This window comes from Protopterus annectens, chromosome 2.part1 (genome assembly GCF_019279795.1).
Source record: "Protopterus annectens isolate FY-2018-M chromosome 2.part1, PAN1.0, whole genome shotgun sequence".
Lineage (NCBI taxonomy): Eukaryota > Metazoa > Chordata > Ceratodontiformes > Protopteridae > Protopterus > Protopterus annectens.
Genome location: NC_056729.1, coordinates 1,831,836,949 through 1,831,852,769, shown reverse-complemented (window position 1 = coordinate 1,831,852,769; position 15,821 = coordinate 1,831,836,949). Strand labels below are relative to the sequence as shown.

The following is a 15,821-nucleotide window of genomic DNA, read 5'->3' as shown; positions in this document are numbered from 1 at the left end:
CTTAAATATCCTTGTGGGAGATGAAGTCTCCAACTCCTCACCAGCAAGAACCTTGCTGCATGCATTCCCTTTCAAATATTTTCTCCCAGTTATTCCCAACTCAGAGGTAAGTGTGACATTCTCCCTCACTCCTCCATTTTGGAGAATCAAGTTCACAACTATATAGTCAGTACAAATTTGCTACAATGATCTGTAGATTTTCCATGTCAAATTACTTACAGAACATGCAAGACAATGGGGCAGTATGTAAAAACAAGCAGTGGCAGCCTGCATTACATCTTCTTCTTTTGGCTTTTCCCGGTTAGGGGTCGCCACAGCTGATCAACTGTCTGCTTATGATTGGCAGTAGAGTTTTACACCCTGCATTACCTATGAATTAAATTTAAACTGAATAGTTTATGTATTAAAAATCTTTTCCAGAGTTGTTAAGTCCATCTTTAATTTTCCCATGTAAGTTAAAATGTTTTCCAGAGTTGGTAAGTCCATCATTAATTTTCCCATATAAGTTTATATGAGACCATATGTTTCACTTTTATGAAGTTACTTCATATTTTGTAGTTTCTTGCAAGCTTTTGCAATCAACAATCACCAGAATGGCTATCTAGCTGTAGCAAACAATGAGCCTTATGTCTGTCAAATTCCAAACAAGTGTTCCTGTAAAATAACACTGCTTTTGATAGGCTGTGGTCTTTTTCCACCCAAATATGCATGTTATGCCCTTACACTAACTTTCACCTTTTGAAGTAATGCAATTGCTATTTCTTGAAGCAAGCGTAAAGACAGATTGCCATTCTGTACTCCCAGTGTGGACAGTTGAAGAGCAGACTCAGTGTCTGAGTTCTTGTGATAACTGATTATTGTCATTTTATCTGTCACTATAGAGAATCAAATGATGATTCAGGAAAGGTCAATGACATTTACAGGGTCACACAGCCATCAGGCAGCTCACAGATCTGAGTACTAAAAGTCATGCATTGGTTTGAAGAGATTCAGTGCTATAAACAACATTTTCTTTGACATTGGTGTTGTATAAACTGCATTCATTTTGCATAAATCTAGCATTTATGCTATTGAAAACTAAATTTAGGGCTCCTAATCACAATGGCAGCAGATGTGACTTTTAAAGTAAAGCAACCTTTTTTTGCAGATTGTGATATACAAAAACTACTTCAGGGACTCACTGTGCTGAAATAATTACTATGTTCTGTATAAATCCTTGTAGTAACTTGCAATACTTGATTTTTTCAGAAACTAAATGTTTCCACAGCCACTATCCCATCTCCACAACGAATATTACTAAGTAAATTTGCAAACAGAAATGCCTATTTATCATTCAGTCACGGCATATTTCAAACTACACTGAATTGTGCTGTTAGAGGAACTTCACCTTGATTATTACACATCAGTTCTGCTTTGATTAGCACCCTGAGATCTCTCCTTTTCTGTCTCTCTCTCGGGGTGGGGTGGGGTGGGGTGGGGTGGGGGGGTGCAGGCTTGCAATCACAACTCCACTTAGTGTAACCTGCAGCATACAAGATACCTAATGACAGCTGTCCTCTCATAGACAAGGAGCAGAAATGCCAGAGGGGATGCATCACCTGAAGATGAAGCAAATGATGCCTCCCTGCTTCAGCTATTGCACTGATGCTCCTGAGACCTTTAAATAGCTTTCAAGGGCATGACAGGGTGCACACTCTTCCATTCCATAATGATCAATTTATCTTTAAGCAGAAAATTCACCATTATTATATACATAGCGGATTATAATTTAATAAATGTTCCAACACTTAAATGTTAGCATGTTGTCCTTCTGTACCTGATGCTCGTGTTGTACAGCAACCTTATACTGTGTACTAGTCTAGTGGTTGGCTTACTACAAACAGAGGAAAACAAAATGAGAGAGAGTGAAAGTGAACCTTAGAAACTCCTACCTCATTTGGGAGTTGTAGAATACTTAGAATTTATTTATTATTTCAATTTTATGTCACAGGGCACACTTTTTCTTCAATTCATGACTCTTAAAATGGAGTCACTTCTTGTCAAAAGGCAATTATTATGCTATGGACAGAAAGCCAAGATTAATCTAAGGTTCAAAAAGGATGGAACATTTCCGTGCCATTCATGCAAAGCTTGCTGTTCCTACATTTAAGGGGTTTGATTCTTCCTTACCTACGACAGGTACTAGAACAGTGTCTAAACCCTGTTCTACTGTGCCCATCAGAGCTTCACTAGAGGGAGTCAGGGCAAAAGGTAAGTGGTCTGCAGGCCAAACACTGCCCCTGACAAAATCAGTAAATGTAGGCTCAGGCATATTTTGATTTTGTTTTTTTTTTTCTTTTTAGGTACAACCAAATCTGATGGGGGGAGGGGACTACTAGAGTTAGGATCCATCAAGTCAACAGGAAGAATACTAGCTAGAACAATAAACTGACAGTACTGCATAATGTGTCACAATAAGTACTCAAAGTTTCAAAAAATAAGTATGTCTCTACACAACTAAATTCTGCCAAACTGTTCAGTTATCACAAAAACACTTTGAAGTGTGTTCAGAATTATTTTACAATTGACAGAAGTTAAAGGATTTGCAGTACACAAAGTACAAACACCAAAATAACCAGTGTGACAGGCCATGTTAAAAAATTAGCTCCACACATTTCACCCATGTAAAACTGCCATAAAATAAAGTTTAATAGCAGTTTAAACTATATTTTCTTGTAAGAGAGAATAAAATCTCCAAAGGACATTCAATTAATTTCACTCATGATAAAATCATGACCCAATGTTAAAAACACACAGAGCAGCACCATGCATATAGTAAATAATGTACAAATGCTGAAAAAAATCCAAATTCTGCAATATTTTCCTGTCAAAAGAAGAAAATAAAGCAGAATAACAGCAGTAAAGACAGGTGCAATTAATTCACAGCTACGACTGCATGAGACAACCCCTAGTGTCTAACAGCAAACATATAGACTGCAGTTTTGACAGAAATACTGAAAGCTTCCACAGAAACAGTAAAAACTATCATTTGTCAAAGAGAGAAACCAAATAAGCACTGCTCTAAACAACAATTCCCACAAGAATTACTGTAAACACTAACAAAAATAAAATATTAAAACAAATATTATTTTTAGATGAACAGAAAAACAGAAAAAGAATAATAAATATAATAAAATGAGAGGTAGAGTCCCCAAAAGGGGTTTATCCGAGCAGTAAGTCAGAAAAATCAGCACTGGATCCTGTGGGAAGAGTCAGAGGACTTTCTTCTTTGGCTAACAGAAAAAGACTGAACAGTCACTTCCTGTGACAGCTGAAGGCTTCCCTCTGAGGATATGCTTAGCCAGACAGCTACTCTACTCTTGGAACAGAGAGAGAGAGAGAGAGAGAGAGAGACAGAAGTCTGACCCTTTGAACACTGGCCAGTACTGGGTTACCTCGGCAGATAACCCAAAATTCCACTGAGGCAGTGGAAATGATGAACATAAACTAGAGATGCTAGTATGAACAGAAACACTGCAGCAGCATATAAAGGACAAACAATAAAGATTTTCACATTAACTGTGCAGATAATCAATACATGTCTTGGGAATTAACACAAAATGTTCTTGCCCTAAATGATGTACTTATTTTCATATAGACAACACTGCAAGTGAATAATGCCAGAATCAGAATCTAATGTAACATATTATGAGCAACAGCTTTAAGCTGGAAGGGCTGATATATAACAAGATATTGCAACAATATTATGAATACCTTGAATCAATATATCCTGCCACCAAAAATGAAGTATGGTTTCCATGAGAGGAGTTTTTTCCCTAATGTCACATTATGGTTAACATATAACAGGAAGTCAACAGTGACACTTTAATTCCTACAGCTTAGCAATGTAATGCCTGCAAAGTGAAATGCCTAAAATATTCTCCCACTTTCAGACATATTATTGATAAATTATATTCATACTTTATTTGGTTCAGTCTTGTCTGCTCTGATTTGACTAAAAGAACAAGAATGACACAATTAAGTACTGAAGTACCCAGCTTTCCACAAAAAAATATAAGAACTGATTTTGTGTTGAAGTTGTTTTAGAAAAGAAAAAAATTGCTATTCAGCAAAAGTTATAATTTCAAGCTTGTATGTAAACATTCAGTAGGTTTATTAAGAGGAAAGTACAAACGTATATTTGACTAATTTCACATATGTATAAGCACAAAGGCATTTTTCTAATTATCTTGAACTAGACCATAAAAATAAGGGTTCATGGGTTTAAACATTCTATTCTATAAACATTTAGCAACCAGCGGCTATTAAGGAAAGACAACCCTGCAAAGGATGTTCAGTTTCTTAAGGTCATAAAGGTGTCTTTTCAAGTGTTCTTTTCTTCTGTCTTGAATGTGGCATCATCCTTATCTGTGAACATCTTAGTTCTGTGCAACTGAGGGGATAGTGCTAACACTGGGGTCTATTTTGAAATACTGGCTAACCACAATATCGAACGGCACTAGATCAGTGCTCACATCTTTGAACCAGCTTTTCAACTACATGCAGGTAAGGCAAAAAAAAAAAACAGTTTTTCAGTAGTGGGCAACTCCACTAGCACATTATATATACTAAGTCTGACATCACTCCACATTGGGGGAAAGCAAACACCCATTCTCAAGAAATACAGTCACTGAGGTCTAAAGCCAGTTTGATGATGTGAGCTTCAGTATAGTGCTGTTCGATACTGTGGTCAGTCAATATTTCAACACAGCATGGAATATGTGGCTAGCATTGCATACTATTGAGACGCACAGACCATGTTATTAATTAGTGTCTATGCTGTTATAACAACACCTTCTTTTTAAGTATTCCTCTAAATGACTGCAGCATTTAACTTAGTTACTCATAGATCAGGACCAAGTAAACCACTTGCCAATGTGAAGTTTTATATCTTCCCTGAAATATATTTTAAAGAGATTTCATAATTTGAATGACCTGGCTAATATGCAGAAAGTGAGCATATCTAAGATACTTTTTCTTTCAGTGCAACATTAATTAAACTGAAAATGCATTAATAATTATGTATCATTATTTTGTTTTTTTATCTGATACTGGTAAAATTGTCACTTTCATCACTTGTAAAGTATGTAGCAGCAATTTCGTTTTTCACTCTACTGATGTTTCTAAAGGGCTACTTATTATAACTTTACACCCAGGACTCTTCTTCATTGGATTCTTTCATGTTTTTTCCTGGCTGAACTGTTTCCCTACCTAAAGTCATAGTATCCTGTAGGCTGCTAAGGTCATGAAATGAGGCATCTTCTTCAGAACCAAACTCTTCAGTGCTCTGTGCAGAACAGAGAGATGTATTAGAACTCTGGGATCCACGAGGTTTCAGCTGCTTTTGATTCCGTGGAAAGCGTTTGATTCTGTTTTGTGCCATTTCAGATTTATCTTGACCTCTTGTATTTTCCCTCTGTCTGTAGCGCATTGGGGTAGGGATCCTAGAGGGATTTTTGTCTGGCCTGTGATCTCTGCGTGGCCGAATTTTTGGCCGCAACTTCAGTTTGTAGATTGATGGAACTCTTTCAGGCTTTTTCAATGATCGCCTTGGCTTCTCTGCACGTGCTTTGTTATCTTGAGGGTGGTTTACTTGTTTCATGGAAGATACTGAACTTGAATAATCAGTACTGTCTCCATCTTTTCCATTAGCAGGTTTGTCCCAGACTGGGACTTCCTTGGATTGTCTGGTGGAATTGTGTACACACTGTGTTCTTGGTTCAGGGTCTACAGTCTCATGAGTGCTTTGTTTCACTCTGAGAGTAGCACTCATGCCATTTGAGATAGCATCAGACCTCCTCAGTCCATTGCCACGAAGCCTGCTGATTGCACCAGTGAGCTTATCGGTTTGTTTGGGGTGGTTCTTAGCTATCCAGTTTTCCACATCTACACGATTAAGCTTTCTGGGACCCTTAGATAATTCAGCAATGACATCATCATAGCGTCCACTAGGCTTGAAATGTGGGGAGTCTTCCTGTGAAAGAGATTCACTGAAAGAACCTGTGTCAGCCCGAGAGGCAACCTTTTTAGGGGGGATGGAAGGAGAAACATTCGAAGACTGTTTGACAGCATCTGAGAAGTCATGTGAAGTAAGACTTCTCTGAAGAGAATTGGATAAGCATGACTCAGTTGTGGACTCATTGAGTTCACTGTCTTCATTATGAGTTTCTTCTAAATCATTCTCAAGAACCTTTATGTTAGACATAATTTCCTCTTCTAGGCTCCGATAAATCTTCATTTCTTGTTCATGATCAATAGGGGGAGGTGAAAATAAACTTTCTCGTACATTGTCACAGCAGGAACTACTGTTATCATTGATCTGGTTTTCTGGACACCTTTTAGATTGCTGTCTATATCTTACACTGTTGTATTCATTTTTTGCTTCCATAATTTTCTGTTGAACTTTATTGCTGAGAGTAACTTGGATGGTATTGCCAGGTTTTGCTAGACAGTTAATGGTTCTGCTTTTCTGAATACTATCATGATTTTCATTTGTTTCAATGCCACCAGCAATAAAAACAGAACCAGATCCTGTTTCTCTGATTACTTTATTTGTAGTCTGTTTATTTACTTGGTAATTTTTAGTTGGGCTCGGTGATCTCTTTGAGACTAGACTAGTTCTCATAGAAACTTTTACGCTATTGTCCTGTTTCTCATACTGGGGGCACTGCTTTGTTGGGGAGGGACACCGAATTGTTGAAAGATCTTTCAAGCTTTGAGAATTAACAGCAGATTGCTGTTTTACATCTGGTGAAGGTGGTCTGCACCGATTTTGTTGCTGGTATGACTGTTTGCATGCACTTGATGACTGTGTAGAAGTCGAGCTATTTGCAAATGATAGCGGAGTCCTTGAAGAGTTTCTGCCAGTGAGATAATTAATGTTATCTACATGTATTGTATTACGCTTTGCATTTGGCTCTGCATAATGTGTTTTTGCCCAGCTCTTGCTTGATCTGCTGTCCTTTACATCTGGCTGTGTTGACAATGGCTGCATGGGTTCTTGCTGTGTGACGATGGCAGCCGCTGCTCCATTCTTCCTCAGTTGAGACGCTGCAACCTCATGTGAAATTCTAGGACTGTTTCCTCCAGAGTGTGTGGAGCGTGGGCTAGTTATGGTTTTGTTGCTTTTCTCTTTCTCAGCATGAATGCAGCTATTCTGTTCAAAATTGACAGTTTCTTCACAAAAGCATTGTGTATACGATGGAATACTAACAGCTTTTCTTAGCCTGCAAAACAGAGCAAATATAACTGTTGTCAACAGAAATATCTATAACATTCAGTCACCCTTCTCAGGGACACACATACATTTCAGTTCATCATAATATACATCTCTGTTTATATGGTAATTAAACTGGCAATATCTTATTCAGTGCTTCTAAGTGCTATTTTATTTATTGATTGCTTTAACTGATTATTACAGCAGCATGCATGAATATTTTGTACTATCTATGCTTGCATATAAATTGAAGGAAAATAAATAAGAAGGAAATTAAATATAGCACATTACACATTTCTTTTCCACCAAGCAACTGGCTTGATCAGAGCTGATAGTGTATTTTTCCCTGATGCCAGAAATGCCACAAGAAGCAGTAGATTAAAACAAATTTCTGACTTTTTGAAAGATAGGAACTGCTCCCTGTAAGGTCACTGTGTTTATACCTCTCAACTGTAAAGATTTTCGCAAAATGTCTGAATTTTTGCTTCATATTTTTGGTCTGTTCATCACAAATGTTGTGCTTTTTCTAACAAATCACTGATGACTGAAGCTACTAAATAATGGAATACATCTGAATTTAAGACTCATATCTTTCAGAAAATGCATGCTAATAGAAAATAGTGTAATGTTAGCACTTTCTAAGTTTGTTGTGTCTTTCGGCTTTTCCCGGTTAGGGGTCGCCACAGCGGAACTCTGGTCCGCTAATGATTGGTAGTTGATTTTTACATGCTGTGTTACCAGCCCTGATGCACAACCTTCAATGAAGGTAAGCCCATTCATGCATGTCTCCACACAGAAGACGCTCTAGCTGAAAATCAAACCGGACAGCGTCTTACTGTGCGGTGACAACACTAGCGCAGCACCTCCACCGCGGGTATAGCACTTTCTAAGTTTATAAGAGTAATATTTAAAATATGTCCCTATCGTTTCTTTCTGTAGTAAGTATGCTCCAAAGTTCCCCATGCTTGTGTACCAAATTTGAAATGACCTCACTCCTCACTGTACTCAGAAGCACTCTTTGAACCCAAGCCTAGAGATCCATGGTAGAAGACCACCAGGTTTCAATATACTGCCAGACTATTCTTTCTGGTGTCCCTCGAGTCCTCAGCAGTAATGTACAGATTATCAGGTGTTGGGTACATGCATTGTCACTATAACTTAAGGGTGAACGCAGTGAAGGTCTTGACATAGCTTGGTAGCAGGGGGGGCATAGCCAGGATTTTAATAATTGTATGCCATCTACAAAATGTTTGCTGCTGTCCCACAGGAAGTATAGTATACTTCCTTTGTCTCCTTTGATATGTATCTTAAATATGCTTTTAGAGATATAGCACTTATTAAAACTTTAGTTTACTAGAAGACTTAACTAGATAACCAGAAATATGGCAAATATTATCAGCATGACACTGTTATCTTCTTTGCTGGATTAATTTTCCTTTTTTTTCATTTATATATTTAAAGCTGGAACATTTGCTGTCCTTATGCTGTGTAAATTGCTGCCCCAACTAAAATAACCTTCTACACCATGATGTATGTAACACATGCTCAACTTCATCCTACCTGCTCTGTGACAGAATTAAGGTAGTCCTTTCTCATGTACAGTATTTAAGCAGCTTAAGCTACCTACAGTTACTGCAAACTATATCCTCAATAACGTAACATTATTAAAAGGCTCATTACTGTCAGGTGTAAACACATAAAAACATAACATTTATGTAACAGATAACACTGTTCAGTCTCAGCCTCCATACAGGTTTTGTACTAAACAAATAGAGAACAGCTACAGTCATTCCACCTGTATAAGGGTGGGCCTTCCACAGACCTAGGCAATTACTGACCCATAAGTCTGACCAGCCTCATTTGTAAAGCCATGGAAGGACTTATGGAAGTAATCATTCAGGACCTACCTCTGTCTGAATTTATCAAGGGCAGGTCAAACTTACTCAACCTGGTAGATTTGTTGAAAAGGTCCCAAAGAAATGGATGAAGGTAAAATGGTATGCATTGCATACCTCGACCTAGTCAAAGCTTTGGGACACAATTACCCACTTAGGTATAGTAGAAAAGCTAAATAAACTGGGAATAAACCCCCTATGTCACCCAGTGGATTGCCAACTGGCTCACAGATAGGACTCAGATAATCAAAACAGGGGATATCTCCAAAAAGAGACCAGTCACCAGTGGAGTCCCCAGGGTTCTGTGCTGGGACCTCTCCTGTGTGGCATCTACTTTTCTGAAGTAAAAGCTAATACCAAAGGGCTCTGGCTGACTAAGTTTGCAGATGACTGCAAGATAGGAGCAGTCATTGAATCCCCAAATAATTTAATCATCATGCAGGAAGGTTTGCCCCAGATAAACACTGGTGTCAAAATCATAGATCAAAACTAATTGCCAAAAAATGCATTATCCTTTGTGAAGTCATCTAACCCAGGTAACTACCACATTGACAGTACATCCGTAAGAGTTGACCCAGTTGTTTGGGATATGAGAATTTAAGTGGAGAGTGACCTAACTTTTGAGGGTCTATATTAGAACACTGAACATTCAAAATTTCAAATGTTCTAACATCGAACCCTATGAATCAAAAATTTAAAACATCGAACATTCAGAACAGCGAATGTTTTCCTAGGGAAAAAATTTGCTGTTCCAAAACACACACACACACAACACAAGCACACCAAACAAACAGCAATCCACACACATACACCTAAACTCTTACACCTAATCCTACACTAAACTATACATACACCACTAACTATCCACTTACCTTAACCCAAACCTTAACCCTAAGGTCCGTCACTATCGCACAGTCACCTCACCCGTGCCCTAACCCTAACTCACCTACCCCACCCTAACCCTCACGTTCACACAATCGCACACTTACCTGAACCTGACCCTTAACTTTCCACCACAGTGCTGAAAATACCGAAGCAACAGAAACGGACAACCAAATTCTTTCCCTAGGAAAAAAATAAGTTTTCTGTTTCTTCAATATTTTCAGCGCTCGCTGAAAATGGGTCGATATTAGAACACTCGAAATTTTGAACGTTTGGTGTTCTAATATAGACCCACTTTTGACCAACATGTGTCCATTGTTCTAAGAAGGTCCATTATATTGCATAACATATAAACAAAGGGATTGTGTCTAGATCTAGGGATATCATTACCCCCACTTTACTCAGCTCTCCTTAGGCCAGTCATTGAATACAATGCCTCCTTTGGCATGTATCTGTCAAGACACATGCAACAACTGGAATGCCCACATGGATACTGTACTAAAATGATACAAGGCCTAAACATAATGTCCTTCACCAAATGGCTCAAAGCCTACACTCGGTATCCTACAGACTTCTAAAATGTGACTTGTGACTAGCATACAAGGTATCCTCTGACCCATTACTGATGGGTTTACTGTACATCAGCAAGTCAAATGGCATCAGAAATACTCAATCAAGGGATCTAAACCTCTTCTACAACATCAACAGAATGGTTTTGAGGCACAGGTACAGTGGATATAAAAAGTGTACACACCCCTGTTAAAATGCCAGGCTTTTGTGATATAAAAAATGAGACCACAATAAATCATTTCAAAATTTTTCCCACCTTTAACGTGACCTATAACGTGTACAATTCAATTGAAAAATAAATCTGTTAAGAGAAAAAATATAAAAAATATGTAATGAGCTGGTTGCATAAGTGTGTACACCCTTAAACTAATACTTTGTTGAAACACCTTTTGATTTAATTACAGCCTTCTGTCTTCTTGGGTACATACCTGCTAATGCCATCAATTAAAGAGACTCTGATTAACCCCAAATAAAGTTCAGCTGCCTTAGTAGGATTTTCCTGACATTTTCTCAGTTGCTTGCTACAGCAAAAGCCATGGTTCACAGAGAGCTTACAAAGCATCAAAGAGATCTCATTGTTGAAAGATATCAGTCAGGAGAAGGGTACAAAACAATTTCCACAGCACTGGATATACAATGGAACTCAGTGAAGACAGTCATCAAGATGTCCCTCCAAAACTGATGAAAAGACAAGACGAAAACTGGTCATGGAGGCTGCCAAGAGATCTACAGCAACAATGGAGTTACAGGAATTTCTGGCAAGTACTGGTTGTGTACTACATGTGACAACAATCTCCTGTATTCTCCATATGTCTGGAATATGGGGTAGGGTTGCAAGACTTACACAGAAAGCCAACCAGGCCCAGCTAAAATTTGCAAAACAATATAGCAAGTCTCCCAAAAGCATTTGGGAAAATGTGTTATGGTCAACGGAGACTAAGGCTGAACTTTTTGGCCACAATTCCAAAAGGTATGTTTGGTGCAAAAACAACACTTCGTATCACCAAAAGAACACCATCCCCATGGTGAGACATGACGATAGCAGTATCATGCTTTTGGGGTTGCTTTTCTTCAACTGGAACTGGGGCTTTAGTCAAGGTGGAGGGAATTATGAACAGTTCCAAATACCAGTCGCTTTTGGCCCAAAACCTCCAGACGTCTGCTAGAAAACTGAAGATGGCAGAATTTCACCTTTCAACATGACAATGACCCCAAGCATATGTCCAAATCAATAAAAGAATGGCTTCATCAGAAGAAAATTAAAGTTTTGGAATGGCCCATCCAGAACCCAGACCTAAATCCAATAGAAAATATGTGGGGTGACCTGAAGAGGGCTGTGCACAAAAGATGCCCTCACAATCTGATAGACTGGAGCACTTTTGCAAGGAAGAGTTGGCAATTATTGCCAAGTCAAGATGTGCCATGCCGATAGACTCCTATCCAAGAAGATTGAATGCTGTAATTAAATCAAAAGATGCTTCAACAAAGTATTAGTTTAAGGGTGTGTACAATTATGCAACCAGCTTATTGTACATTTTTTATTTTTTTTTCTCCTAACAGATTTGGTTGTTTTTCAATTGAATTGAACAGGTTATAGGTCACATTAAAGGTAGGAAAAGTTTTGAAATGCTTTATTGTGGTCTCATTTTTTTATATCACAAAAACCTGGCATTTTAACAGGGGTGTGTACACTTTTTATACCCAGTATATATCTTGCACAGTATACCACTGCTCTGAAATAAACTCAACATCCACATAAAATAAAGTGCTTCCCTGTGCATATTCAAGCACAACTTAGATCTATGGATGGAAAACAGAAATTTTACTCTACAACTGCCCTGTATACTACAAATGGGCAGAGGCAGCTCCTAAATGCTTGATCCCATGCATGGGTCCCCTCAAATTATCTATGGTATGATCCCAGTTATTCTCATTAAGAGTAATATATAGTTATCGACCACGGGATGGATAAAGCCAGTCTATAACCAAATGGGATAGGTTATTTTGATCAAAAAAGGGAATCTGTTTAGGCCTAAAATAGCCCACAAGGACAGTTAGCTTAATACTTACCTGTGAACCTACATCACAGCTGCCTTTATTTAAATGTGGTCCTTTGCAGTACCACTGATAAGCAGACACTTCAGAAATGTTTGCCTGTCCTGAATTGATTAACCTTTCACATCATCCAGTAAACAAGGAAATTTGTGTATTGCAATAATGTTACTCAGCTTTTCCCATATTGCTATCACTTCCCATAGCTTTTTGGAGAGGAATTGCAATATTTTAACTGGCCACAGGATTCAAAGAAAAGGTTTACTGTAATATAAATATAACATGACATCTGATGTCCTATGTCCAGGCTATGAACCTCAGTCAGGACCCTAGCAGCCAGATGACCATTCAGTTTACAAACCAGGCATACCTGGCAAGCATCAGTAAAGATCACATCCTTCCTCAGTAACAGCATGCTGCAGCTTTCATGACCAACTGATGAATAGCTGTCCTTGTTCTATTGTTCTTTGAAGAATTGGCAATACATTTTTACAGTAACATTAGAGAGCACAAATGGATAACACGTAAAAATATTTATCCTAACACTAGACTCCAGCTAAATGGTGTGATAAAAACATGTCTGGTGTACTCTGTGGAAACATATTTTACACTTGTGGTGCATCATCATTTGCTTACAATTCTTTGTAGTGACATCAGCGCTACTAAAACCTCCACAATAAAACTAATGTAAAAACTTACATGCAGCAGACAGAAAAAAAATCTCATTAGCACCTATGTGGGGTGGAATGCCACACCTCTAGCAGCCTAACACATCTTGCATTCCACAGCATTTTCTGAAAAATAATTTTAAAAAGCATAAGATAAACAAATGAAGTATTTTATGAACAGCAAATGATATTAAGACAGTACAAACAGCAATGTTGTCAGTAAGACATTTTCTTTACAGTGATGACAGTCAGTGCATTCATAGTTTTTCCCATAAATGCTACAATATATTATAATGTATGCAAACAAAAAAATATATTTTTTGCTACACTTTTATAAACAAATTGTCATAGCCTGGAAACTGTGAAACTTAGACATACATTGTTAGAATATTTTTGTTAACCAGGCATAATCTTTTATACGATAACAATACATTTCTCTATAAGTGTGTGCTTGAGATATTTTAGAAATATGAAAAGGTATGCTTAATTTTATGATTACCAATATAAATAACACTGAATATCTCTCAAGATGTGCAACTTACAGTGTAAATATCAAAGATAGTTTTCTTCAACATCTAAGGTTTCACCTGATGTTATGCAACAGTTTGCAAGTCACCCATTATTTTTTGAAGTGTTGTGCACATATGGAAATATTGTATATTTTTACAATTGCTAACAACAATTAGCAATATCTCAAGTATAGTGTGACATAAATGGAGATTGACAATGAGGTTTCCTGTCTCCCACCATGAAATATTATGCCATATCTCTCAATAACATGTAGAGCTAAACCATTATGAAAATATGGACATAAATGTGAAAATATGAATACGTGACAAACAGTGATTAATTTCTCTACTGCAGGACAACCTAGATTAACAATCTTAATGTCATCTTATTTATGATTCCCTACCCATTCTAATGCTGCCTATTATTAGCTAGTAAGTCACTTAGCTAAAGAAGGCAGATCCAGAAAAGGTCTGGACACTATAAGGCACCATGGGTGAAAAGTGGAAGTAGACAAAAAGGCGCTGTGGGCTTGAGTGAAATATTTATTTATTTATTGGTGTTTTATTACCAAGAAAGTCTAATTGGGTAGGAGCACATTTTCAGTGGAGGCCTGAGTAGAAAAGTGAAGTGAAGTGAAGTGTAGAAAACATTTTCAGAACAATAATTTTATAGTCTTGAAAAATAATACAAAAATGAAATATAGTTTAAATAATTTTACCAAATTAGACATAATATAAAAACATTGGGTAAGAACAGATAAACATTATATGACAATGAATTAATAGTTACATGTATTTTAGCCAGTTTGTAGAGGAATTGAAGGAAAGTTGGTATAATGCAGACTGGAATTTGTTTTCAGTGCTCCTCCCAAAAACATGCTACCAGATTAATGTATCCTATTTTAACCTCAAATATACACTTACTTTAACAAAAAAGTTAATTAAAATAAAAAAAGCAAAATTGAAACAAGGATGGTATTTACTATGATATAAAAAATATTTACATACTATATACACAAAATCTTGACATATATCACCCCCCAAAACAATACTGGCCACATAAATCAACAGCCAGAAATGGAATTTAGTCTTATAACAAATTAAAACATTTACAATAAAAAAATAATTAAAAAGGCAAGCACAAACCACAACAATCCAAACAGAAAACGGCATTACCAGAAAAATGAATGCATATATACAGATTAAGACAATCAAAAACAAAATAGCTAAAGATATACAGTAATTAGAAAATGGAAACATTCTAATATAATTCTCATTAAGTTATTGAAATACAATAAATACATTATCAGTATAAAAGAAACAATTTCTTTTACTACAGAACAGGAGAAAACCAGTCATAATAGAATCTGTTTGTAAAAAAACAGACAAACAAACCAAAAAAAAAATGCAAACTTCTGAAAGCCCTGCTCAGGAGAAACTTCAGCAATTAATGCAGTCCACTAAAGTCAATGGGATACACTATATTAATATAAAAACAGAAATATGAATAAATAGAATAGGTGTGTGTGTGTGTGTGTGGGGGGGGGGTCACATTGTATGTTCAGGCATAAAAAGTGAGAGTCCCGAAATATCAGCAAATTAAGTGCATTTTGGGGAAAACTAAATTGTAAGCCAAAAATTGCTGTTATCTCTGACATCACCCCTTCTTCAAGGTAGGGTGATCTCACAGTTAGAAAATAAGTTATGGGGGTGTGGGGGACACAGGGGGACTTACTTCTGCTTAAAAATACTTTTAATGTATAATAGTGAATTTTGTATTTCAGTATTGGAACTTTAGAATCACTCAACTTTTCAGAGTTTCATGACGTGCATTATAGAGTCTGAAAATTCTGATAGGGTGCCACGGGAGATGTGTAATTTATAGAACACCTTGTAGTGTTAGATTAGAGAACATAGTTCATAATTTTGAAAATGTCCTAGACAATACACATATAAAATTGTTATGACTTATTTCAGTTTTCAAGGGTTT

At 37.1% G+C, this 15,821-nt stretch overlaps 1 protein-coding gene across 1 annotated transcript in view; it reads right to left on the bottom strand.

Annotated features, from left to right (window-relative positions):
• Positions 1 to 4,145: 4,145 nt before the first annotated feature.
• The window catches only part of GAS2L2 (growth arrest specific 2 like 2), a 514,040-nt gene continuing 502,364 nt past the window's right edge, over positions 4,146 to 15,821 (bottom strand). The window contains exon 6 of the mRNA XM_044063624.1: positions 4,146 to 7,265. Within this exon, the coding sequence (XP_043919559.1) occupies positions 5,186 to 7,265 (2,080 nt within the window). The 3' untranslated portion in view covers positions 4,146 to 5,185. The remainder of the gene's footprint in view (positions 7,266 to 15,821) is intronic.